This window comes from Mustela nigripes, chromosome 2 (genome assembly GCF_022355385.1).
Source record: "Mustela nigripes isolate SB6536 chromosome 2, MUSNIG.SB6536, whole genome shotgun sequence".
Lineage (NCBI taxonomy): Eukaryota > Metazoa > Chordata > Mammalia > Carnivora > Mustelidae > Mustela > Mustela nigripes.
The window spans coordinates 159,274,552-159,300,094 of NC_081558.1; the positions used below are offsets into that span (position 1 = coordinate 159,274,552).

Here is a 25,543-nt window from a genome sequence, read left to right on the forward strand (position 1 = left end):
TTTAAAAAGCATATAACTAAAGTGGGAAGGTTAAATGATCATCCCCTGATTTTCACTCTAGTGCTGTATCACTTGTAGCCTATACAGAGCCACATTTTTAAGGACAGCTCACTCTTCTTCCCTTCCATACATGGACAATAACCATACCTACTAGTAAACATATATGCTGTGAAAATACGTTGATCACAGCATTAATAAAATCTGTGTTTCTGTCTATTCTTCTGACCATGATTTGGATGGTTATTATTACCAAATTATATCTGAAAACTAATACTTAGTATACAACCATAGAAGGACCTATAATTTTTAAGAGATTTAAAACTAGCTTAACCTTCCTGTCAAACATTCATTCAGTAAATAAGTAAAATTTACTAAAGACTCATCAGGTACTTCAGCATCCTGGTTCTGAAGACACAATAGTAGAGTCACTATCCTTGAACTCCTAGGAGCTTTATGGTTTACTAAGGAACAGCCCAACCAACAGTAATCAAATACAATGTGCTAGAAGTGAAAACAGAAGAACAGAAAACAGTGTAAGTGCTGTAGGACTGAGGGGCTAGTTCTGCCAATAGGGGGACAAAGAATTCTTGGTGGTGCTGATAATCTACAAAGGCAGAGAAATATTAAGACCTCAGACACTGCCTACAAGCAATGTCAGGGATTTTAATACAAAAACTCCTGTGGATCATTTACTGTTGGGACGATAGCACAATTCCCTAATGAAGTTAAGGTTTCTCCTTGTAATACTCATAAAACTGGTAAAAAAGCTAGCTTCAGGGGTGACTGGATGGCTCAGGTGGTTAAGCACTGGACCCTTGATTTTGCCTGGGGTCATGATCTCAGGGTTGTGGTATCAAGCCCCAAGCCTCCCACCCTGCGCTCAAGGGTAGAGTCTGCTTAGCCCTCTCCCTCTGCTCCTACCCTAGCTCTCTCTAAAATAAATAAATGAAGTCTTAATTTAAAAAAAAAAAAAGAAAGTTAGTTTCAGAAATGGCTTCCTAGCTTCAAATCATTTGTTTGTGTATGAATTACACATAATGTTAAAGCTCTTTTTCACACTCAACTTTAATAGCAATTTAGTCACCAATTCCTGCAGCTAATCTCATTAGTGGTCTAAACTACTGCTTTCAGAGTTCCCTAAAATTGGGGAAATTATGAAGTAAAACTGCAGACTCATTCACAACCTCTTTCATACTGACATTTTCCCCTCTAGTACTTAATGCTCTTTAGCTGGTTTTTCTCTTTCCTGCTTTGGTCTCACCCAGACAGGACTGGTTTGGACTTCCAGAGCTTTTAAAAAAATGAGGCTTATTTGCTGGAATGTCACCTGGCCAATGAAGCAACACTGCTTATGTTTTTCTCTCCTCTAGAGATTAGAGAGCCTCACTCTGGAGCAAACTGATGGATGAAACTGTATTTATTTTTGGTAGCATACGTGGCTACCTAAACATACCAGTAGACAGGACAACAGCACAAAATGCTAAAACTGTAAATTCAGGATAGAGGTCTTGTTTATTACTGAGGGAAAGCAAGGCCATTTTTAAAGTTATGGTTTTTTGGCAAGGAGCATCAATCGGTGGGTTATTCTATTTTGAACTTACTATAAAAAATGTTTTGTTAAATTAATATCACACTAGCATTTTAACCTTTTGTTCCCCTTAACAGAATCAGTTTATTGTAGAGAATTTGGATGATACAGAAAACCAAAAACAAATCAATCACATCCACTACTCAAAGATAAAGAATTCCATCTTCCTCACTTCTCAGCCCACTAACGATTATTTTATTACATTGGCTAGGAAACTACAAGGTATAGCAGAGAACATGACTTTTCAAATTTTAAAAAAGTTTAATTTAAATTTTAAAAATCAAATTTGTAACTTCTGTAAGGCCTTTCAATTTAAAAGAAGCAGGGGACTTTCTGAGTTTGCAGTATAAATAAAAGAGTTTAACCCCAAACTGGAAAACACTCTTCCCTAAATTAAAGCACATTGTTTAGGGTCAAAACATTGGTTATACATTACATATGACGTGGGTACTGAGTACACTGGGTTGGGCAAGAACCTAAGCAAAATAATTTCTGTATTTTCACAAAACACTATTCACCAGAATCTGAAGTAGTCACTTGGAGTTACACAAATAGGGAAGGCTAAGAAGGAATTAAGTGTTACTTAATATAAATTTACCCACTGGTCAAGAAATTGATTGGGAAGCGCGATTAGGTAGGATTTCAGATAGAAAGGACGAAAGAGAATGTCAAAGGCAGAAAATATAAAGTAAGTGATATCTTGACTTAACCTTCTTACGTCTAAGTTTAAGGTCAAATACATTTGGTTTCATTATATTTCCAGCCCAATCAGTTTCTGAAGAATTACTTCCCTGTCGGGGAAACCCAGTCAGTTTTCCATAAGCTAGTCTGGGTCTCCTGCAGAGCACGAAACCGCAACACCATCATCTTTCAACGCCTCCCCATTCAATTGAGACTGGCGCATTACCAACACCTCTTGTTTTGAAGCTAGTACATCTTTATTCTTTCAAATGTTTTCTCCCTTCCTGCATCATAAAATCAGAGAAAGGTAAAAGGCCTGCTTTTACCCTTCCAAGGCCAACCAAATTATGTGAATACCCACAGAACGTCTCATACAGGGCTGTCAGATTAAAAACTCCGAATTATTGAGAAAGCACATTCGGAGCAAGCTTTACAGTGACTCCGCAGTGAGGCCACATCAGTGACATTCTCTCCCAAGCCCGTCTCACCGGAGACGCCTCTGCCTCCAGGGTTTTTCCTACCTCCCAGCTTCCCAGCTCAAGGCTGAAGATAAAGACGGAGCAGGGCCTCTGCAAAAGAATGGGTTTTGGGGAATAAGACCCGGAGACTACTGCGGACCCCGAGAAAGGGCTGAACCAAACCCATTATCCGAAGCCCCAAAGACTCCGAATAGGGAGCCATAATGGCCGCACTCACCCCCAACCCCGGGAAAGGTGGACGTCTCACCCCTAAGTGGCGGGGGCAACCACAGGGGGGGAAGCGAGGGTCAGGAAAACTGGAGAAAAGAGCTCTTAGCCAGTGCAGGATGACAGCGAGGAGAAAGCCCCGGACAACGGAGGCTGGCCGTTCACACTTGCTCTTCTCTTCCTCTTCCCACCCCTTCTCCTCTTCCCACCAGTCGCCGGTTACCGGTCGCCGCTCACCTGCCGGGGCGCGAGGTGCAGAAACAGTACCGATCACGGACCAGAGGCTCTGTCACTGCGGGCGGGGAAGTCTTCAGCTGCAGAGGGGGGCGGGCCCAGATATTCACGTGACCTCGAGCTCCGCCCTGCCGCCCCCAGGCGGGCGTGCTGCATTTCGGGGACCTGTATTTTTTGCGAATCGTTTGACCATTTATTTTCTTGCGATAAAACCAGAGAAAAAAACAAAAAATTTCCCAAAGACTGTGTCGTAAAGTGTAATGTAGAGGGCGTGCGTGAAATGGGTTAAAGTGCATTGCTAAGGAAGTGACGTTTACGCTATGATCTAGGGACCGGAAATGGCGACGGCATTCTGTACCACAGTGGCCCGCCGCTGAAATCCCAGGTTTAAACCCAGGCAATCACGTGACCTCAAAACTTGGCTCGTGCTGGACGGAAGCCAAGTTATCCGGCCGATTGTTAATTACGTTAGTCTTCAAAACATCTCATTTGTTTGGGTCTTCCACAGATTTCTTTTACATTTAGAAGAACCATTATAAAATCCTATTAGGAGACAGCGTTTGAAGGTCATTCCGGAGACTACCAACTGGAAGAACAGGACTGGGCCGGGGAAGATAGATCTTGCTAAAATTGGAGAAGAGAGGGAGGGGTGGAAAAATCCGGATTTTACCGCCAGGGCCTACCGGGCAAGCCCCACGAGTAATGTCGCAAGGGATGGGAGGAGAAAGATGACGCCAGAGGCCACAGCCCAGTAGGAAAATGGAGGTCCTGAAATGGAGGGGGAAGGGTGCGCGGAGGCCAGCAGTGCGGCTGCGCGCAAGGCGGCCGGCGCGCCGGCGCGCAGAGGGGGCGGGGTGAAAGGTCAGAGCGCGGCGGCGGGTCTGGCTGGCGGCGGCGGCGGGCGAGAGTGGATAGCCCGGTGTGCACGTGTGGAGAAGCGGCGGCACAGCGCGGCGGCGGGAGACACCCCCGCCCCCTCCAGAGACGCAGGACTGCGCTTGACTCTCGCGGCCTCCGTCACCCGCTCGGCTCCCTGCCCTAGGCGGGGAGGCCGGCTTGTGGGGGTTGAGTGGCCCGAGCTGAGGGCGCGGAGAGCTCAGGGCGGCGACGACAACGGCGTTGATATCGGTGGTAACAACGGCCTCAGCAGGCGGGGAAGATGAAAGGGTGAGGAAGGGCAGCCGGGCAGGGCCGGGCCGGCGGGGTAGAGGGGCTGCAAAGACGGGGAGAGATTCCGGGCGAAGACCCGACGGAGGGAGATTTCTGGGCTTCTCTCTGCTCAGCGGAGGGGGCGGATGCTTGGCGCGGGGCTGTTGGCGGGCTGAAGGGCCAGCAGAGGCAAGACCCCCGGAACCCAGGATTTCGGCCCGGAGGATGAGTGTGGGTTGAACGGAGACCATCAGCCGAGTAGGGCAACAGGGAAAAGCTCTTGTGAGGCGCCTTGGGCCTCCCACCCGAGGGCGGACGTAGGAGCCACCCCCGGCCCGCCACTCCAAGTGCAGTAGTGTAGTTGTCCTCTTCAGATCCAGGCTCAGCCTTGGGACCCGCGGTCTTTGACACCTTTCAGGCTTACTCACACTTGAGAGCTCTGCAGAACCTTCTGGAGGGAGAAGGAATTGGAATAAAGAGCATGGAGAGGAGTATTAAGAGCTAGTGACTCAACTGGATTTGGGTTGGGTCAGAGCGAGTGGAGGAGGGGGAGAGAGCGTGAGCTCTTGTATTCTTGGGGTGCCAAAATGTTTAAGGAAGTATTGCCGATCAGTAGGTGGAGCTATTGCTACAGTAGTTTGCTGTTGCCCCTATGCTGGGGGGGAGGGACGGTGAGGGGCAGTCCTTGGATACTGCAACGAAGCTTTTCTGAGGTGATTAGCAAAATTAATATCTTCCAGTTTTTCTTTTGAATAAAATTAGGGATTATTTTGGCTCAACTATTTCCATTTGGATATCACTTCACTATTAAATTACATACTATTAAAATATTAACGACATAACACGGTGTTTTAAAATATTTCCTAAATTAGCCGTTTTGGAGCTCTCCTTTTATCAATGTTAGAAGCTTTCTGAGATGCCTGGATTTTTTTTTTGTATTATAGCAAGTCAGTTAATATATGTTGAGTTAGTGAAGTCTTTCAAACTGTTCAGCCTTCTGAGGATGAAATAAAAGTCAGTCTTCGAAAAATCCCATGCTGCGTGAAACAAGGCATGTATATGTATCGGTGTGTATATGTGATTGGGGTCGAAGAGGTCCAAGAAGTCCAAGAAGGGGGTTAATTGACCTTGGGTCTGTACATGGTTCCTTACTCCGATATTGCTTTAAACAATGGAAATTAATTCTAATGTTGAATTGTTTTTCCATTAAACTTCAGAAATGATGAAATTTTCATAGTACCTTCATATTAAACATCAAGTTCTAAAGAGTTCCGATCAGAATACTAATTGGGTATGGAAACTATTTGCAGCGCTTGAATCATGATCTATGAAGTTTGGTTGTTTTATATATGATCCAGTATAATTTAGTGAGGTTTTTCTTCTTTTTTACCCCCTTTCTCTTACTCGTTTTTATTACCTTTTTTTTTTTTTTTTTTTGGTAACATTTTATTTATTTGACAGAGAGCAGGAGCAGGGGAAAGAGGGAGAAGCAGACTCCCTGTGAAGCAGGGAACCCTAGGGGGCTGAATCCCAGGAGGACCATGACCCCAGAGGAATGCGGACTCTTAACTGACTGAGCACTCTTCGTCTTTTATTCTTATCTTTTTTTCTCAGTACACAATACTTCTCATCTTGTTCTGTTAGAGTACTAAAAATGAGGCTGAATAGTTCCCACAGTTGAGACTGCATGGATTTATAAAGGAAGGTTTCCAAGAGAAGTTCTATTCTGGGTGTTTAGATCCAAAATCTTTGGTCTAGCTCAGTCTTGCTAGGGTGTAATGTTCTTTCTGATGCCTAACTTGGCAATAGAAATGGGGTCAAACAGTGGTATTATTCACAGTCTACCTTCAGTTACCTTGAGTGTTGAAGGCAATTTTTTTTTTTTTTAACTTAAAAGGGTGATTTATGTATAATAACATGATGGTGGCAAATGCCCAGAAATGAGTAACTGGCCAAATTTAGAGGAAATTTATAGTTACTGAATTTGTACTGCCAGCCAGCAGCTAGCCCTCAAATGAAGAGTCTTTAAGTGTAGTTCCTATCACTATGATTGGAAACTTAAAGTTGTGTTCCTAATGGTAAACTTTTAAGATGATTTCACAGGAATAGTCCCTTTAACATCCCAGGTGAATAACTACCACGTAAGATGGGACTTAAAAATTTTTTTCATTTCTAAATCTTGTATTTAAGACACAGAAAAAATGAAGACAATAGACATTTAAAAGATTCTAAGCTCCTTTAGTTCGAAGAATTGTATCACCATGCACAATGTAGTTAGTGTTATAGTCCTGACTCTTGGTTTGGAAAGGCCTGTGAAAATGAAACCATGGTCCTGATTATATATTTTTGTAGGAAATTTTATTTGCTAAGAGTTTTATTGTATATTGAGCTAACTGAACTGTAAGTTGAATAGAAATATCTAAAATTGGAAACATGAAGAACTTCTAACTCTAAATCAATCTACTATTTAAATATTTTATGTCATCTGTGTTGCCTATCATTTTCAAACTTTTAAGACTATTTTATCTGATTTTTCTTCATACTTACAGTTTGTTTTTATTAGTAGTAGCAGTAGGACATTCCATTGTATTGGCGTGTATTTTTGCCTTTTCTCCAAAGTAGATAAATTTTCAGTTTTTAATTATTGCATGTATTTATATACATGGTCTAGAAACTTGAGGGTATATTACAAGATGTTATTTCCTTTGTACTGAAGCTGCTTATTTTTATAGACCCAGGGATGTCGGTTGAATTTGTGGATGGCAGGCTGATAATTTTTATCTATTATTACTCTCTAGGGAAGATGATATTCGAGCAAGAAGTCACAGCCATGACTGAGATGGCAATATAACTAGTCAGTATAATAGAAAGTAAAATACTGTATTAGAATCCATTTACCTTTAAATTTTGGCAAAGAGGTATAAATTAGTTCTAATAAAAATGTGTTTGGGGCGCCTGGGTGGCTCAATCTGTTGAGCTTTTGGCTCTGGATCTCAGCTTGGGTCTTGATCTCCTGGTGGGGAGTTTGGCATCATATTGGGATCTACACACTGGGGAGGAGTTTACTTTAAAAAAAAAAAGGGACGCCTGGGTGGCTCAGTTGGTTAAGCAGCTACCTTCGGCTCAGGTCATGATCCCAGCGTCCTGGGATTGAGTCCCACATCGGGCTCCTTGCTCGGCAGGGAGCCTGCTTCTCCCTCTGCCTCTGCCTCGGCCTGCCATTCTGTCTCCCTATGCTCACTCTCCCCCCCTCTCTCTCTGATAAATAAATAAAACCTTAAAAAAAAAAAAGTGTTTAACAAGGTATGAATACATGCAAAGTAAAGATGGGGAAGTAGGTAAGAATAGTATAATACAGTATATAGAACAGTGTAGTTCTCAAAGTAGCAGATTCTGCTGTCCAAAGAATCTATGTTGAAGTACAGTTAGTTACCTCTGACAGCATATGGACTGGGAAGAATAAAAGAGTTTTCTGAAGTGCTGGAAATATTCTCTATCTTTACTTTGGCTATTGATTGCATAGATACATATGTTAAGTCAATGAGCTGTGAACAAGATTTGTGCTCTTTACCATACAAATTCTATACTTAAGTAAAACAGATTTGTTTGTTTTTTAAGGTTGTATTGCTGTTTTTTGTAGGGGGACAGGCAGTGAGGCTGAAGGAGAATTCAGGAACTTTTATAAACCTCCAGTTCATACTCTTGCTTCTTCTATGAATCCAATCATTTATGGGATGTGGATTGAGATACTGTATTTTAAAATACTTTGTAATATTCCCTTGCTTTGTCGAGATGAATTAACATAAAATATAACCTACCTGTGCCACAATTTCTTTATAATCAATATAATGGTGTAACCGATATAAGAGAGAAGTGAAAGTAAACTATAATGTTTTTATTTCAATATGTAAGTGATCAGGTACAACTATACCATAGATCATAAGATCTATGTTTGCATCTGTCTGTAAATAAAATCATGTGATTTAGAAAGTAGATCTGCCAATACAGATGTGTGCATTGTTGACTAATGCTATGTTGCCATCAGTGTTGGTGATTTTTTTCCAGTGATTGTGGACAACTGGTGGTAAAGTTTTGAACAAAGAATAATCATGAATTTCAGGGTTGAAAAAGGATTTTTAAAGGTTATCTATACAAAGCATTAGCTTTCAAAGCCAGTGCTTTGCCAGACCAAACTAATACCTATATTAAATTTCACTTTACTTACATTACCATTTTAGCCTGTGGAAATCCTTTTGAATTTTGATTTTCTCTTACACATATTAGGTATGACTTCCAGCTTTATGCCATATGAAAAGATAAATCTTTTCAATTATTTAAATAGTTGTCTTTATTTTTTTTTTTAAAGATTTTATTTATCAGAGAGAGAGAGAGGGAGAGCAAGTGAGCACAGGCAGACAGAATGGCAGGCAGAGGCAGAGGGAGAAGCAGGCTCCCTGCTGAGCAAGGAGCCTGATGTGGGACTCGATCCCCCAAGACCCTGAGACCATGACCTGAGCCGAAGGCAGCTGCTTAACCAACTGAGCCACCCAGATGTCCCGTCTTTATTTTTTTTTAAGGACAGCCTACAGAAACCATTAAAGTACCAGTTGTAACCAATAGAAACTTCTTTTCATCACAGAAATGAAAATTGTATGTATTATAGTTTATAAAAACTATATATTTGTCTTATGGCAAATACTGCTTTTTCTTGATTTGATCTCTTCCATTGGTTCCTATATACATTCATTGCCTGACTTATTGGAAGAATGTTAGTCCTGTCCTGTGCAATACAGGAATGGCTAGCTACAGTAAGTAGGCTGTTAAACAGATGAAATGTGGCTTGTGTTATTGAGGAACTGAATTTTAATTACAATTTTATTTTTTATTTTTATTTTTTGAAAGATTTTATTTACTTATTTGACAGAGAGCACAAGCAGGGGGAGTGGGAGAGGGAGAAGCAGGCTCCCCACTGAGCAGGGAACCCTGTGCAGGACTCTGTCCCAGGACCCTGGGATCATGACCTGAGCAGAATGCAGACGCTTAACCAGCTAAACCACCTAGGCGCCATGAATTTAAATTAAAATTTTAGTTTTAAAAACTGATACTCAAAGTCAGTTGTTGGATAATTTTCAAGTATGTTTGGAACAACCTGGATTGGTGAATCTATAGTTTGTGAAATGTAAATATAGATCAAGTGTTTCCAAGGAAAATTAGCATCTGAATTGAGATTTGCTCTGTACTACACACTGGATTTTAAAAAGACTTGGTATGGGGGTGCCTAACTGACTCAGTCACATGTCTGGGTAACTCTTGATCTCGGGGTTGTGAGTTTAGGCCCCATGTTGGATTTAGAGATACCAAAAATAAGCAAATAAACTTTAAAGACTTAGTATGAAAAAAAAATTCTTAAAGAAGTGAAATTAATTTTTATTTTGATTGCATGTTGAAATGATTTCATCTGTTTCTTTTTGCCTTGTTAACGTAGATACTAGAAATTTTTAAATTACATATGTAACTCAAATTGTATTTGTTTTGGATAGTGCTGTGCTAGATCCAAAAAAAAAAAAAAATTCGTGTAAAACATGATCTCTTTTTTTAGCATCCAATTTTAGATGGTTGTTTTTTTTTTTTTTTGGTCAGAGAGAGAGCGAGCAAGAGCAAGCACAGGCAGACAGAGTGGAAGGCAGAGTCAGAGGGAGAAGCAGGCTCCCTGCGGAGCAAGGAGCCCAATGTGTGGGACTCGATCCCAGGACGCTGGGATCATGACCTGAGCCGAAGGCAGCTGCTTAACCAACTGAGCCACCCAGGCGTCCCTTACATGGTGTTTCTAAACAGTAAATGTGTAGCTTGTGGGTCAGCAGACAATACAGGGCTGGTCATATACCTCTGTGATGAAGGATTCTGAGGCCACCCTTGGTTTTAGACTAAAATATTATAATCCATTCACCTTGTCTACCATGATGGAGAAGGGGTAATAGGGAGTATGCATTTGCCTTTCCTGAGCTAAGGCCTCTATTCTGCCTGTATCATTGCTGAAGCTGTTCATGGAAAACCTTGTTTTTTAAGTCCAGAGGCTTCTCATAAGTCCTCGATAGTGCTGCAGTGAATGCTTGTTTATAAAAACTACTTGACACATATCCTTATTTCTTTTGGATAATTCCCTAGAAGTGAATTTTTTGGATCAGAAGATACTTGTGTTTTTAAAGCTCTGATATTTGTTGCCACTTGACCTCTAGAAAGATAGTAGCAATTTCATACTGCCACCAGTGTATGAGAGTGCCCTTTTCTTCTCCAAGGGCTATTGGGGGAACAGGAGGGGCACTTGGAAAGACCTTAAGGAAATGAAGGAAGACAATATGGCTGCCATTTCAGCCATTGGTGGTGTAAATTACCTTCTTCTGGGGTGAGTGGCATACATCAAGCATTTGTAAAATGATAGAAATAACAGTTTCTTTACAAGTTGGGTTGGAGGACATATTCACATAATAGCCTAACTCTAGTTTTACTTTGCTAATTAGATGATGAATGGTATTTCTCTCCCCACCTTATTTTGGTTATTGTTATTTTGATTACTTAGTAAATTTGGATATTTCCCACTTCTACTGGCCACTTGCATGTGTTTGGACTTACCTGTTACTTTTGTAACTTAACCAGTTTTTAATTTGGATATTGAATGTTTTGACTTCAAATTGCAAAACAACCAAAGATAATGTTCTTTAGAAAATGAGGTTGAGACTTTCAAATTAGTAAATATTGTCAGAGTGATGATGCCAGTTTAGGATCCAGCTCATGCGAAGCAATTTTTTACGGATGGAACTTGTTATAAACTAAGTTAAGAAAGGAGAATTGTACTTAGGAACATTTTATTTCTCTTTCCAAAAAACTACAGTATATTTAAAGTTATACTTGGATTACATAGTAATCCATATAGATTATTATTCATAGAATAATTCATCTTTTTAAAAAATATATCTTATATGTTTATTAGAGAGCATACACACAAGTTGGGAGAAGGACAGGGCGAGGGAAAGGGACAAGCAGACTCTGCTGAGCATGGAGCCCCACTCAGGGCTCAGTTTCAGGACCCTGAGATCATGGCCCCAGCTGAAATCAAGAGTCGCACACTATTTAACAGACTGAGCCACCCAGACTCTCCAGCATAATTTATCTTCTTAAAGGAGACTTATTTTAACACAAAAAACATTGAACTAAAAGCAACCACACTTTGTAGTTCAGTGTGCCAGTAATGATTGTTCGCAGTCACTAATAGTTTTTTTTGATCTCTGGGTCTTGGTTTCTTTGTCCTTAGAAAGAATAGCTTAAATAAGAACAGCCAGAAGTTGAAAATCATGTGCCTGTTTTAATCTGTTGATAATATTTAATCAGTTGGTATTTAATCTGCTGATAGCTTTGATGAGTTCTTAGATTGCCAAACCAAAAAAAAAAGTGATGTCATTAATACCTACCATGACTGCTGTGGTGTGTGTGTTACATGTTTGCCATCCCTTGTTTCTTGTTAGCTTGCTCTTTTTATGATACCAAGAAACAAAACTTTGGAATATTTGAACTGTTCTCTTTCAAGCTGTTTTCTTCATTTTGCTTTTGTTTCTCCCTTTTGAGATTTCCTCTCCCATCCTTCCCCTCTCGTGGCCCTTTTATTTTTTATAGCTACCTACTATATCTCCAGGCAATAAATTCTCTATTAATCTTTACAATAGCTCTAAAAAAGCATCCATAATCTACTAATTTATCTATAGGTTTAGTATCTTTAGTCTTTTAATGAAGCAACATTATAGAGGTGAACCAAGAAGGAAAGAAAGTGATGGGTTTTGGAATTTATTAAGTTTTATATGGCCAAAGAGGTGGGAGAGAGAGAGGCTAGGCCAGTGGCCCCAGCTAGGTGATGAGGGCTTTATATGCAGTGCTATTCAAATTTCTTTTGGTTGGTTATGTGCAACATTAAGCATCAGAGGTAAAGTGATCAGATTTGTGTTTTTAAAAGATGATTCTGACTGCATCATGATGGCTTTGTCTCCTTGGTTCTAGTCTACCCCTTCATTAGGCTATTAGAATTTGTGTTGAAATGATTGTCTGCACAAGAGAAGGGGTATATGAGCAAGTTATGAAGATATTTGAGAAGCAGAATTAACAGATTAAAATGGGATGTAAGAGTACATATAAAACTAAATTTTTATATTGGATGGGTGATGGGACTATTTATTAAAAATTGAGAATAGGGTGTTTTAACTTACTGTGGAGGATGGTGAGTTCATTTTTCAATGTGTTGAATATGAGGTTCCTGTAGAGATAACTAGTAAGCAGTTAGAAAATATATGCTTGGATTCCGAGACTTGGAAGTAAAAGCAACATTTAGGTTGTAGTAAGGGAAAAGCCATAGCTGGGAAGGAGCTCTAATTGAAGATATTGATGACCATGGAACACTTTTTCCTAGAATTATTTTATTATCTTTAGGTTATAACCTTAAGTAGATTATATCTAGTGTGTGTTTAGCACTTCCTGTACCCAAGCAAATAATTGCTGAGATTTTTGCACACTTTATACTCGCACTCATGCATCTTGTAGAGCTAATCCACCCATCATCACTTTCTTAATACCTGCTAAACCTCTAGAACAGTGATAGTCAACCAGGGTTATATCTCCCATCCCTGGATAACTGGTAACGTGTGGAGGCATTTTGGGTTGTCACAGTGGGGTGGGGCATTTTGTGGGTAGAGGCTACAGATTATGCTAAATATCCTACAGTGCTCCAGAATCCCCTTCACAAAGAATTATCCAGCCCAGAATATCAGTAGTACTAGGACTGAGAAACCCTAAAATCTAGATGATATGAGAGAAAGCCCATCAGTTAAATTAAGGACCTAGAGATTCTTGGGCTTACTGGAAGTAGTTCATCAATTCCTTGAAATATTTGAGGTCCTGCTGTAAGTCTTGTAGCTCAGTAAAAGAGGTAAGGTATAAAAATAAATGCTCACAGCAGAGAGCTGCTGTGCCTTCAAAGGGTACAAACAGTGTAATATATAGTTCAGATGATGTGGAAATCTCAGCAGGATGACAGGTTAAGGCCTTATGAGCAATTAGTTTTTAAGCTGTGCTTTGATAAATTTTCAGTGGACTGACTTTTAAGTTAAAGGAATTTATACTTTAGAGGAAATCACTCTTTCGTGTAATGTACTTGAAGGCAAGAGTTTAGAACCAGATTACTGCTAGCTGAGAAAAAATTACCTACCCTAAGCCCCTTAAAATTTTGTATCAGAGAACCATAGGCATACATTGATCCTTACTAAAATACTTTAATCCCCTTTGTCATTAGTACACTTTACATGAATGTTCCTGGTTTGGTATTTTGCTCTCTCAGTAACCTTGAGTAAAGATGACTCTTTTGAAGGGGAGTCCTATGTATGGTTGATATTGCACTATAAAGGAAATTTGTAGGCATAGGCATGGTTCTAGCTTTGTTGATAAATGGCTATATAACCACAGGTACATCTCTCTGGGCTTCAGTTCCATCATCTGTGAAATGAAGAGGAATGGACCCATTGGCTTCAAAGGTCCCTTCCAGATCAAACACTGCACAAGAAGTGACCAAGTAGTTAAAATGGTTAGACTTTAAACCTTCTGTATACAGTCCTTCATTTTCTCTTTTTTTATAGTATAACTTCAGTCAGACTTCATGGAGAAAGACATATTGTGTGTAGTCACACCTCCATCTTGTGGCCCTTCAGAATATTGCTACTAAATTTTGTTTTTATAATTTTGGGCATAATTGACATCACCTTCAATAGCTAAAAACATTTGAGTGGTTATTATCTGATGTTGCTATGTTGAATACTTAACATGCATTACCATTGTAACACAGTGCTTGTTTTAAGCCATAGGTAAAGATTTTCTACCATATTCTAAGCATGAAGATGCTATGGGATTTGACTAACAGATTAATCTTGTGGTGCTGATATAAGTAAATAACTAATGGGCTCTATAAAGTAGGGGGCAGGTAACTTTTCAGGTCTAAGAACTTGGTATACATGGGTACTTCTGCTATATCAGTTTTCCCCATTTAGATTCTTATTCTAAAGTCTTTGGTGTGAAGAGACATGGGGGTTTGTTACAGATTTGAAAAACAAGGAAAAAATGACATGTCACATGAATTTGAGCCAAGAGAATAGTTTCTTAAATTACTACCGTATTCAGTTTTTACAGTTAGGGTTGTAAACTGGTGCCAACAGGAACCTGGGACCAGGCAAATAAGATAAATGAGTGAAAAAAAGACCAGAAATGTAGGCTTTATGTAAAAGCTTCTGATTTAAATATTTGCAGCCAACTTAAAAGCAAAAAAACTGTTGAGTCTAATAGATGTAGCAGATTTGACTTTTAGTCCAGGAATTTGGGGCTTATCTACAGAGTAGAGGTCCTAAGTTAATAAATTAAGATAGTTAATGTTGTTAAATTACACTGAAATGTGGGGTGCTGGGAAGGCTCAGTGGGTTAGGCATCCGTCTCTTGATTTTGGCTCAGGTCATGAATGACCTCAGGGTTGTGAGCTCAAGCCCCACTTAGGACTCCGCACTCGGAGGTGGAGTCTGCTTGGGATTCTTTATCTCCCCCTGCTTGTGCATGCACGCGCTCTCTCACTCCCTAAATAAATCTTTAAAAAAGAATAAGTTACATTGAAATCTTAATCTGAAGTAAGATAACAGTGTAGTAATTAATAACCAGGTTTTGAGATGCTGATTTGAATTTGAGACTCAATACTAGCTGTATCACAAACATTAAAGCTATAGCGTAATATACTTTGTTAACTTACATAGGGAAGATGATTTAACATTTTAAATGAAACCTACTTCTCTATGCCTGTTTTTAGCCTCTCTCCTTCACCAGAATTCTTGGATATGGAAGGTTACATCATATATACAGTGGGAGGTTTATTAATTTAGGTGGATCCTAAACTTGTGTGGTTAACATAAGAAGCCTTAATTATTAAAGATTCCACAGTGGGATATGAAAATTTGAGTTTTTAACTGGCAAGGTGATTCTGGTGTAGAGCTGGGTTTGGAATCCATTCTTGGATTTTGTGACACTGCTTCTCTAGACTTTTGCCCTTTGCTCTTTTGAAAATTGTTTCTCAAACTTCTTTATGATCTCCTGTTTGTTTACCCGTAAAATTGTTTCTTTTAGTAGTTGTGTTTTTAGATGTTCTATTTCACTATGATTTGGTAATATCATGATCTGTTCACATAATCAGAGGATATATACAATGCAGTATTTGTATTTCAGGAAATAACTGAAAGTGATGTGTTACAAAAGGGAATTCTTATGAGATAATGTAAAGACACTGAATGCTTTCCCCCTACTATCTAATTGTTTTTATCTACTTAATGCCAACATTGCTTCCCATAACATTAGGTAGCATTTAAATTACATTATATAAATAATTTTTAAAATGACTATTCTTACCTAAAACGTGTTTGACAGTAGTTTTAATGGGAAAAAGGTGTCAGTACGTGTGGCCATTTACACCAAAGGGAAAGACTGTGTAACAAGCTATCCTGAGATTGATGGATTTAGAAGAGGAGGTATATAACTGAATAGAAGGCCCATTCTTATCCAGCTCCTATTCAACATGTCTGCAAACTGGAGGCTTAGTACAGCTGGAAATTGAGGGATTGTGGTTTGTTAAAGGTTGAAATCCTTGCCTTTTACTGTTTTTCAAATGGTCAAGAGTAAGTCAGGCATCAAGTGCATTCTCCCATGAATTTTAGTATCAAAAGTAGCACATCTTTGTTCTTTCTTAGCCAAAGTTGATTTAAAACTTGTAAGTGCCCAGTGCTACAGCTTGTAGTCCCTTATGTAAATAAGTTTTGTTTTGTTTTGTTACGGAAATTTTCAAACACCTATAAAAGTAGTGCATTGAGCCCTCAGTACATTCAGTTCCAGTAGGTGGTATTAATTCTCATTTTGTCTTTGCCTGATCAGTACTTTCCCTTTTTCCTTTTTTGCTGAAGTACTTCAAAGGAAATTCTTTTTTTTTTTTTTTAAGATTGTATTTATTTGACAGAGATCACAAGAAGACAGAAAGGCAGGAGAGAGAGGAGGAAGCAGGCTCCCTGCCGAGCAGAGAGCCACATGCAGGCGCTATCCCAGGACCCTGAGATCATGACCCGAGCCGAGGGCAGAGGCATTAACCCACTGAGCCATCCAGGCACCCCCAAAGGAAATTCTTGATATACTATCCTATTCTGCCTGTAAATAATATAACATAGTATGCATCTTTATCATGGATGACTTAAAAAAAAAAACTGTAATACTGTAATACCTAATAATTATCTTACAATCTGATATCCAGTCTGTATTTGGTTTTTCTCATTTGTCTTACAAATGTCCTTTTCAAATCAAAATCCAGGAAGATCCACACATTTTAATTGGCTGAAATGTCTCATCACCTTTTAATCTGACAGTTTCTCCTCCTTTTTTAAAAAACAAACTTCATTTTTTTTTTTTTTAACATTTTATTTATTTGAGAGAAAGGGAGGGCAGGAAGGAGCAAGGGTGAGCACGAGTTGGGGGGGTGCAGAGGGAGAGGGATAAGCAGGCTCTCCATTGAACAGGGAGCCTGAGGCAGGACTCAATCCTGGACCAGCAATCATGACCTGAGGCCAAGGCAGACACTTAACCAAAACCAACCGACTGAGCCACCTAGGTGCCCCAACAAACTTACTTTAGAATAGTTTTATAGTTTTTAGATTTACATTTGTGAAGATGGTACAGAGGATTTTCAGTTTCTGCTCTTAGTAACAGTTTACATTAGTATGATACACTATTAGAATGAAAAGGCAAGCCAGAAATTGGGTGAAAATAGTTGCAAATTATATATCAGATAAGGAATTTGTATCCAGAATATATAAAGAACTCTTATGACTCAATAAAATAAGCAATCCAATATAAAAATGGAAATTCTTTATTAATATAAAAACCTAAGGTTTATTTTCAGGCCTAGAGAATCTTAAATGTTTCATCAAGGATGGACAAATGGCTAATAACCATGCAGAATGAAGCTCGACATTATTAGTCATTAGAGAAATGCATATGCAATGAGATTATCACTTTATACCACAAAAATGACTGTACATAAAAAGACAATAAAAAGTGTTGGTGAGGGGGTGCCTCGTGCCTCAGTCTGGTTAAGCATCCAACTCTTGGTTTTGGTTCAGGTCATGATCTCAGGGTTGTGGAACATTGGTCTCCTCGCTTAGTGGGGAGTCTGCTTGAGAGTCTCTCTCCCACTGCCCCTCTCCCTGCTCTCTCATACACATACTTTCTCAAATAAATAAATAAAACAGTTGATGAGGCTGTAGAGAAACTAGCACCCTAATGCATTTTTGGTAGGAATCAGATGGTACAGCCACTTTGGAAAACACATTAGGAATGTACTAGTTTTACATTACTGCTATAACAAATTACTACAAACTTAATTGCCTAAAAACAAATTATTACCTTAGTTCTTATGATGAAGAATCTGAAATGGGTTTTTAAAATCAAGATGTTGGTAGGTATAGTGATTTTAAATAGTACGCCTGCCTCCCGCAAGAAATATTCATGTCTACTTGGGACCTCAGCACATGACATTATTTAGAAATGGGGTCTTTTCGGGGCACCTGGGTGGCTCAGGCAATTAAGTGTCTGCCTTTGGCTCAGGTCATGATCCCAGGGCCCTGGGATTGAGCCCTGCATTGGGCTTCCTGCTCAATGGGGGGCCTGCTTCTCTCTCTCCCTCTGCCCCTCCTCTCTTTCTTCTCTCTCTCTCAAATGTTTTAAAAAGAAAGAAAAAAAAATAGGGTCTTTGCAGATGTAATTAAGATAGTCATGCTCCATTAGAGAGGGCTTTAAATCCAATGACTAGTGTCCTCATAGGAAGAGGAAAGGAGACACACATACAGAACACCCCCAAGTGAAGATAGAAGTAGACATTAGACTTGTTATTGCCTCAAGCCAGTAAATACCTGATACCACCAGGAGCTAGTAGTAGCAAGGAGGGATTCTACTCCAGATTCAGAGAGCATGGTCCTGCTGACCTGATTTTGAACTTCCGGTCTCCAGAGAATAAATTTCTGGTTTAAGCTACTCAGTGATAATTCCGTAAGACAGTAAGAAATGAATACAAAAACATTATGTTTCTTCTCGATATTATAGATGAGAATTGTTTTCCTTGCCTTTTCAGCTTCTATAAGGCCATGTGCATTCCTTGTTTTGTAGTCCTTCATCTTCAAAACTTAGTGTAGCAACTTGAAATCTCTTGTTTCTGCTGCTTTTGTCCGATTCTCTTCTCTGACTCTTAAGGCCTCTTTGATGCCATTGGGCCCACCCAGATAGTCCTGGTTAATTGTCCCATCTCAAGGTCTTAATCATGTTTTGCAGCGTGTATTTTCCATGTAAAATAACGTATTAAAGATTTTTGGGATTGGAACATGGACGTCCTTTGGGGCCATTGTTCTACCTACCACAGGTGGTTTCTTTAAAAAGTTAAGTATATTTGCCATACAACCCATCAATCCCACTTACAGGTATCTACCAGAGAAAAGCTAAAGCTGATGTCCACACCTAGACTTGTATGCAGTATTCATAACACCATTATTTATAATGGCCATGAATTTAATACTGTTAAAATGCCCATCAGATGGTGAATGGGTAAACAGAATGTGGTATATCCTTACAGTGGAATCTTGTTCAGCTGCTGACACATTACATCATGGATCAACCTCAGAAACATGCTGCATAAAAGAAGTATAGTAGTGCAGAAGATCACATTTATTTTATGATTCTATTTATATGAAATGTCCGGAAAAGTCAGATATATAGAAAGTAGATTTAGTGTTTGACTTTGGGTAGCAAAGGGGATTTACTTTAGATTTGCACAAGGAATTTGGGGGTGAATGTTCTAAAGCTGAATTGAGGTGATGGTGACACAACTCTAAATAGGCTAAAACTCATTGTACATTTAAAACATGAATTTTATGGTGTATAAAGTATACCACATGGCTATTTAAGAGAAAAATAAATGTAAAAAGTGGGAAGGGGCCTAAGGTTATTTGCAGTATACTAGTATACAAAGGACGTGTATCCATAATACACTTAAAACCCAGTTAGAGGGACGCCTGGGTGGCTCAGTTGGTTGGACGACTGCCTTCGGCTCAGGTCATGATCCTGGAGTCCTGGGATCAAGTCCCGCATCGGGCTCTCAGCTCCACGGAGAGTCTGCTTCTCTCTCTGACCTTCTCCTCCCTCATGTTCTCTCTCACTGTCTCTCTCTCAAATAAAAAACAAACAAACAAACAAACAAAAAAAACCCAGTTAGAGAACCTGGTTTATTTATTTTTATTTTTTTAAAGATTTAATTAATTTTTTAAAAAGATTTTATTTATTTGACAGAGCGCAAGCAGGGGGGTGCAGCAGGCAGAGGGGAGAGACAGAAGCAGGCTCTGTGCTAAGCAGGAAGCCTGACATGGGGCTCATTCCCTGGACCCTGGGATCATGTCCCTTGCCGCAGGGAGATGCTTAACCACCTGATCCACCCAGGGGCCCCTTTTCACTCATTTTAAGTTGAAATCACAAAGCTCATCAGTTAGATCCTCTAATTTGCCCAATTTTCTTAATGTTCCAAATACTTTATTTTTTTTATATTCTTTTTTTTCCCTCATGTAGCATATACCTTCCCCAGTGTCCATCACGCAGCTACCCCATCCCTTCCACTGCCCTCCCCTCCAGCACCCCTCAATTTGTTTCCTGAGATTAAGAGTCTCTGATGTTTTGTCTTCCTCTCTGGTTTCATCCTGTTTCATTTTTCCCTCCCTTCCCCTATGATTCTCTGTCTTATTTTCAAATTCCTCTTATCAGTGAGAACATATGATAATTGTCTTTCTCTGGTTGACTTATTTTGCTTAGCATAATGCCCTCTAGTTATCCACATTGTTGCAAATGGCAAGATTTCCTGGGTTGTTTTTGATGAGTGCATAGTATTCTAGTGTGTGTGTGTGTGTGTGTGTGTTTATACATGTATATATATATACACACACACACATCACATCTCTCTTTTCATCTGTCGATGGACATCTAGGCTCTTTCCATAGTTTGGCTATTGTGGACATTGCTGCTACAAACATTTGGGTGCACGTGCCCCTTCGGATCACTACATTTGTATCTTTAGGGTAAATTACCCAGTAGTGCAATTGCTGGGTTGTAGGGTAGCTCTATTTTCAACTTTTTGAGGAACCTCCATACTGTTTTCCAGAGCAGCTGCACCAGCTTGCATTTACACCAACAGTGTAGGAGGGTTCTCCTTTCTCCACATCCTCACTAACACCTGTCCTTTCCGAACTGGTTAATTTTAGCCATTCTGATTGAAGTACAGTGGTATCTCAGTGTGGTTTTGATTTGTATTTCCCTGATGCTGAGTGATATGGAGCACTTCTTCATGTGTCTGTTGGCCATTTGGATATCTTTGCTGAAATGTCTGTTCATGTCTTCTGCCCATTTCTTGATTGGGGTATTTGTTCTTTGGGTGTTGAGTTTGATAAGTTCTTTCTAGATTTTGGATACTAGCCCTTTATCTGATACATCCTTTGCAAATACCTTCTCATTCTGTCGGTTGTCTTTTGGTTTTGTTGACTTTTTGCCTTTTTGTGCAAAAGCTTTTTATCTTGATGAAGTCCCAGTAGTTCATTTTTGCCCTTGCCTCTCTTGCCTTTGGCAATGTTTCCAGGAAGAAGTTGCTACAACGGAGGTTGAAGAAGTTGCTGCCTGTGTTCTCAAGGATTTTGATGGATTGCTGTCTCACATTAAGGTCTTTCATCCATTTTGAGTCTATTTTTGTGTGTGGTGTGAGGAAATGGTCCAGTTTCATTCTTCTGCATGTGGATATCCAGTTTTCTTAACACCATTTTTTGTAGAGACTTTTTTCTTCCATTGGGCATTCTTTCCTGTTTTGTTAGATTAGTTGACCATAGAGTTGAGGGTCCATTTCTGGGCTTTTTGTTCTGTTCCATTGATCTCTGTGTCTGTTTTTGTGCCAGTACCATACTGTCTTGATGATTACAGCTTTTGGAGTAGAGCTTGAAATCTCAAATTGTGATGCCACCAACTTTGTCTTTCGTTTTCATCAATCCTCTGGGTATTCAAAGTCTTTTGTTGCATTTCTTTGAAAAAATTGATGGTATTTTCATAGGGATTGCATTAAAAGTATAGATTGCGCTAGGTAGCATAGACATTTTCACGGTATTTGTTCTTCCAGTTCATGAGTATGGAACGTTTTTCCATTTCTTTTTGTCTTCCTCAATTTCTTGCATGAGTTCTCTATATTTTCCAAGTACAGATTCTTTGCCTCTTTGGTTAGATTTATTCCCTAGGTATCTGTGGTTTTGGGTGCAATTGTAAATGGGATCGACACCTTAATTTCTCTTTCTTCTGTCTTACTGTTGGGTGTATAGAAATGCAACTGATTTTGGAGTGCCTGCATGGCTTAGTGGGTTAAAGCCTCTGCCTTTGGCTTAGGTCATGATCTCAGGGTCCTGGGATTGAGTCCTGCATCAGGCTCTCTGCTCAGTGGGGAGGCTGCTTTCCTTCTCTCTCTGCCTGCCTCTCTGCCTACCTGTGATCTCTGTCAAATAAATAAATAAAATCTTAAAAAAGAAAAGAAAGAAATGCAACTGATTTCTGTGCGTTGATTTTATATCCTGACACTTTACTGAATTCCATTATGAAGTCTAACAGTTTTGGAGTGGAGTCTTCTGGGTTTTGCACGTAAAGTATATCATCTGCAAAGAGTGAGAGTTGGACTTCTTTGCCAATTCAGATGCCTTTTATATTTTTTGTTGTCTGATTGCTAAGGCTAGGACTTCTAGTACTCTGTTGAATAGCAGTGGTGATAGTGGACATCCCTGCCATGTTCCTGACCTTTGGGGAAAAGCTCTCAGTTTCTTCACGTTGAGAATGATATTTGCTGTGGGTTTTTCATAGATGGCTTTTATGATACTGAGATATGTACCCTCTAACCCTACACTGTGAAGAGTTTTGATCAGGAAAGGATGCTGTACTTCGTCAAATGCTTTTTCAGCATCTACTGAGAGTATCATATGGTTCTTGTTCTTTCTTTTATTAATGTATTGTATCACATTGATTGAGTTGCAGATGTTGAACCAACCTTGCAGTCCAGGAGTAAATCCCACTTGGTTATGGTAAATAATCTTTTTAATGTACTGTTGGATCCTATTGGCTAGTGTATTTTGGTGAAAATTTTTGCATCCATTTTCATCAGGGATATTGGTCTGTAATTCTCCTTTTTGATGGGGTCTTTGTCTGGTTTGGGGATCAAGGTAATGCTGGCCTCATAATATGAGTTTGGAAGTTTTCCTTTCATTTCTATTTTTTTGGAACTGTTTCAGGAGAATAGGTATTAATTCTTCTTTAAATGTTTGGTAGAATTCCCCTGGGAAGCCATCTGGCCCTGGGCTCTAGTTTTTGGGAGGTTTTTAATCACTGCTTCAATCTTTTTACTGGTTATGGGTCTGGTCAGGTTTTCTGTTTTTTCCTGGTTCAGTTTTGGTAGTTTATACCTCTCTAGGAATGCATCCATTGTTTCACATTGTCAAATTGGCTCTGGTGTGTGGTTGCCAATAATATGTTCTTGTAATTATTTGTATTTCTTTGGTGTTGGTTGTGATCTCTCTCTTTTCATACATGATTTTATTAATTTGGGTCCTTTCTCTTTTTTCTTTTGGATAAGTATGACCAGGGGTTTATCAATCTTATTAATTCTTTCAAAGAACCAGCTCCTGCTTTTGTTGATCTGTTCTATTGTTCTTTTGGTTTCTGTTTCATTGATTTCTACTCCGATCTTTATGATTTCTCTTCTCCTGCTGGGTTTAGGCTTTCTTTGCTGTTCTTTCTCCAGCTTCCTTAGGTGTTAGGGTTAGGTTGTGTATTTGAGATGTTTCTTATTTCTCAAGGAAGCTTGTATTGTATACCTTCCTCTCAGGACCACCTTTGCTGCGTCCTAAAGATTTTGAGCAGTTTTTATTTTCATTTGTTTCCATGAATTTTTTAAATTCTTCTTTAATTTCCTGGTTGACCCATTCATTCTGTAGTAGGATGCTCTTTAGCCTCCATGTATTTGAGTTTTCTCCAACTTTCCTTTTGTGGTTGAGTTCAGTTTCAAAGCATTATGGCCTGAAAATATTCGGGGAATGATTCCAATCTTTTGGTACCAGCTGAGATCTGATTTGTGACCCAGTATGTGATCTCTTCTGGAGAATGTTCCATGTGCACTAGAGAAGAATGTGTATTCTCTTGCTTTGGGTTGGAATGTTCTGAATATATCTGTTAAGTACATCTGATCCAGTGTGTTATTTAAGGTCTTCATTTCCTTGCTGAATTTTTTTCTTAGAGGTTCTGTCCATTTTAGTGAGGGGGGTGTTTAAGTCCCCTACTATTACTATATTATTGTTGATGTGTTTCTTTGATTTTGTTACTAATTGGTTTAAGTCGTTGGCTGCTCCAATGTTAGGGGCATAGATACTTAAATTTGTTAGATCTTGTTGGACAGACCCTTTGAGTATGATGTAGTGTCCTTCCTCATCTCTTACTATAGTCTTTGGCTTAAAATCTAATTTATCTGACATAAGGATTGCCACCCCAGCTTTCTTTTGATATCCATTAGCGTGGTAAATTGTTTTCCACCCCCTCACTTTAAATCTGGAGGTATCTTTGGGTCTAAAATTAGTTTCTTGCAGACGGCATATTGATGGGTCTTGTGTTGTTCTTTTTAAATCCATTCTGATTCCTTTTGTTTTTTGATTGGGGCATTTAGCCTACTTACATTCAGGGTAACTATTGAAAGATAGAATTTAGTGAATTTAGGTGACTGTTAATGTATATCGTCTCTGTTCCTTTCCGGTCTGTTACTTTCAGGCTCTGTCTTTGCTTAGACCCTTTTCAATATTTCCTGTAGGGCTGGTTTGGTGTTAGCAAATTCTTTAGTTTTTGTTTTTCCTGAAAGTTTTTTATCTCCTATTTTCAACAACAGTCTAGCTGGATATAGTATTTTTGGCTGCATATTTTTCTCGTTACGTGCTCTGTATATATCATGCCAGTCCTTTCTGGCCTGCCAGGTCTCTGTGGATAGGTCTGCTGCCAGTCTAATATTTCTAACATTGTAGGTTACAGAACTCTTGTCCCAAGCTGCTTTGAGGATTTTCTCTTTGTCACTGAGACTTGTAAGTTTTACTATTAGATGATGGGGTGTTGGCCTATTTTTATTGATTTTAGGGGAGTTCTCTGTGCCTCCTGGATTTCGATGCTTATTTCCTTCCCCAAATTAGGGAAGTTCTCTGCTATAATTTGCTCCAATATACCTTTTGCCCCTCTTTTTCTTTTTCTATTATCTCAGTTACTCTAATATTGTTTCATTTCATGAATTCTCCCCTCGTGGTCCAGTAGTTGTTTATCTCTGTTTTTCTCAGCTTCTTTATTCTCCATCATTTGATCTTCTGTATTACTAATTTTCTCTTTTGCCTCATTTATCATAGCAATTAAATCCTCCATTTTTTAATGTACCTCGTTAATAGCTTTTTAAATTTCAATTTGGTTAAATTTTAGATCTTTTATTTTTCCAGAAAGGGATTTTATTTCCTCACAAAGGGAATCTCTAGTATCTTCTGTGCTTTCTTTGAGTCTGGCTAGCATCTTTATAGTCATCATTCTGAATTCTAGTTCTGACATCCTACTAATGTCTGTACTTATTAGGTCCCCAGCAGTCAGTACTGCCTCTTTTTCTGTGTTTTGAGGTGAGTTTTAAACGTCTTGTCATTTTCTTCAGAGAATAGATGAATGAGAGAACAAAATGCTAAAAGGGTAACAACGACCCAAGGAAAATACACACTAACCAAATCAGAAGACATGTGAAACCCGGGGGAGAAGAAAGGGCAAAGAAATATGATTAGGCTGGTGAATAGAACGGAGCCACACACATGATTTTTGGGTGTATTTTGGTCTGTTAGAAAAAACTGCCTCCCAAAATTTTAAAGAAAGAAAAACATACAGGTAAGACGATGAAGGGATAGAGTATGACTGTAAAATGAAAATTAAAAAAGATTTTAAAAAAGGAATGATAAGAAGTTCGTTGAAAAAAGAAAAAAAAAGG

General features: G+C 39.2%; 2 protein-coding genes across 5 annotated transcripts in view; one reads left to right on the forward strand and one right to left on the reverse strand.

The window, feature by feature from the left end:
• Nucleotides 1-3,429, reverse strand: part of ATP6V1A (ATPase H+ transporting V1 subunit A) — a 61,318-nt gene extending 57,889 nt beyond the window's left edge. The window contains exons 1-2 of one of the 3 annotated variants that reach the window (XM_059391948.1): nt 3,193-3,429; nt 2,791-2,838 (exon numbers count right to left, since the gene is read on the reverse strand). The gene's annotated coding sequence lies outside the window, so the exon portion shown is untranslated. The other 2 variants (XM_059391946.1, XM_059391947.1) reach the window with 2 other exon arrangements.
• Nucleotides 3,430-4,020: 591 nt separating this feature from the next.
• Nucleotides 4,021-25,543, forward strand: part of NAA50 (N-alpha-acetyltransferase 50, NatE catalytic subunit) — a 37,423-nt gene continuing 15,900 nt past the window's right edge. Inside the window, exon 1 of one of the 2 annotated variants that reach the window (XM_059391951.1) lies at nt 4,021-4,356. In XM_059391951.1, coding sequence (XP_059247934.1) covers nt 4,349-4,356 — 8 coding nt within the window. In that variant the 5' untranslated portion in view covers nt 4,021-4,348. The remainder of the gene's footprint in view (nt 4,357-25,543) is intronic. The other variant, XM_059391950.1, reaches the window with a different exon arrangement.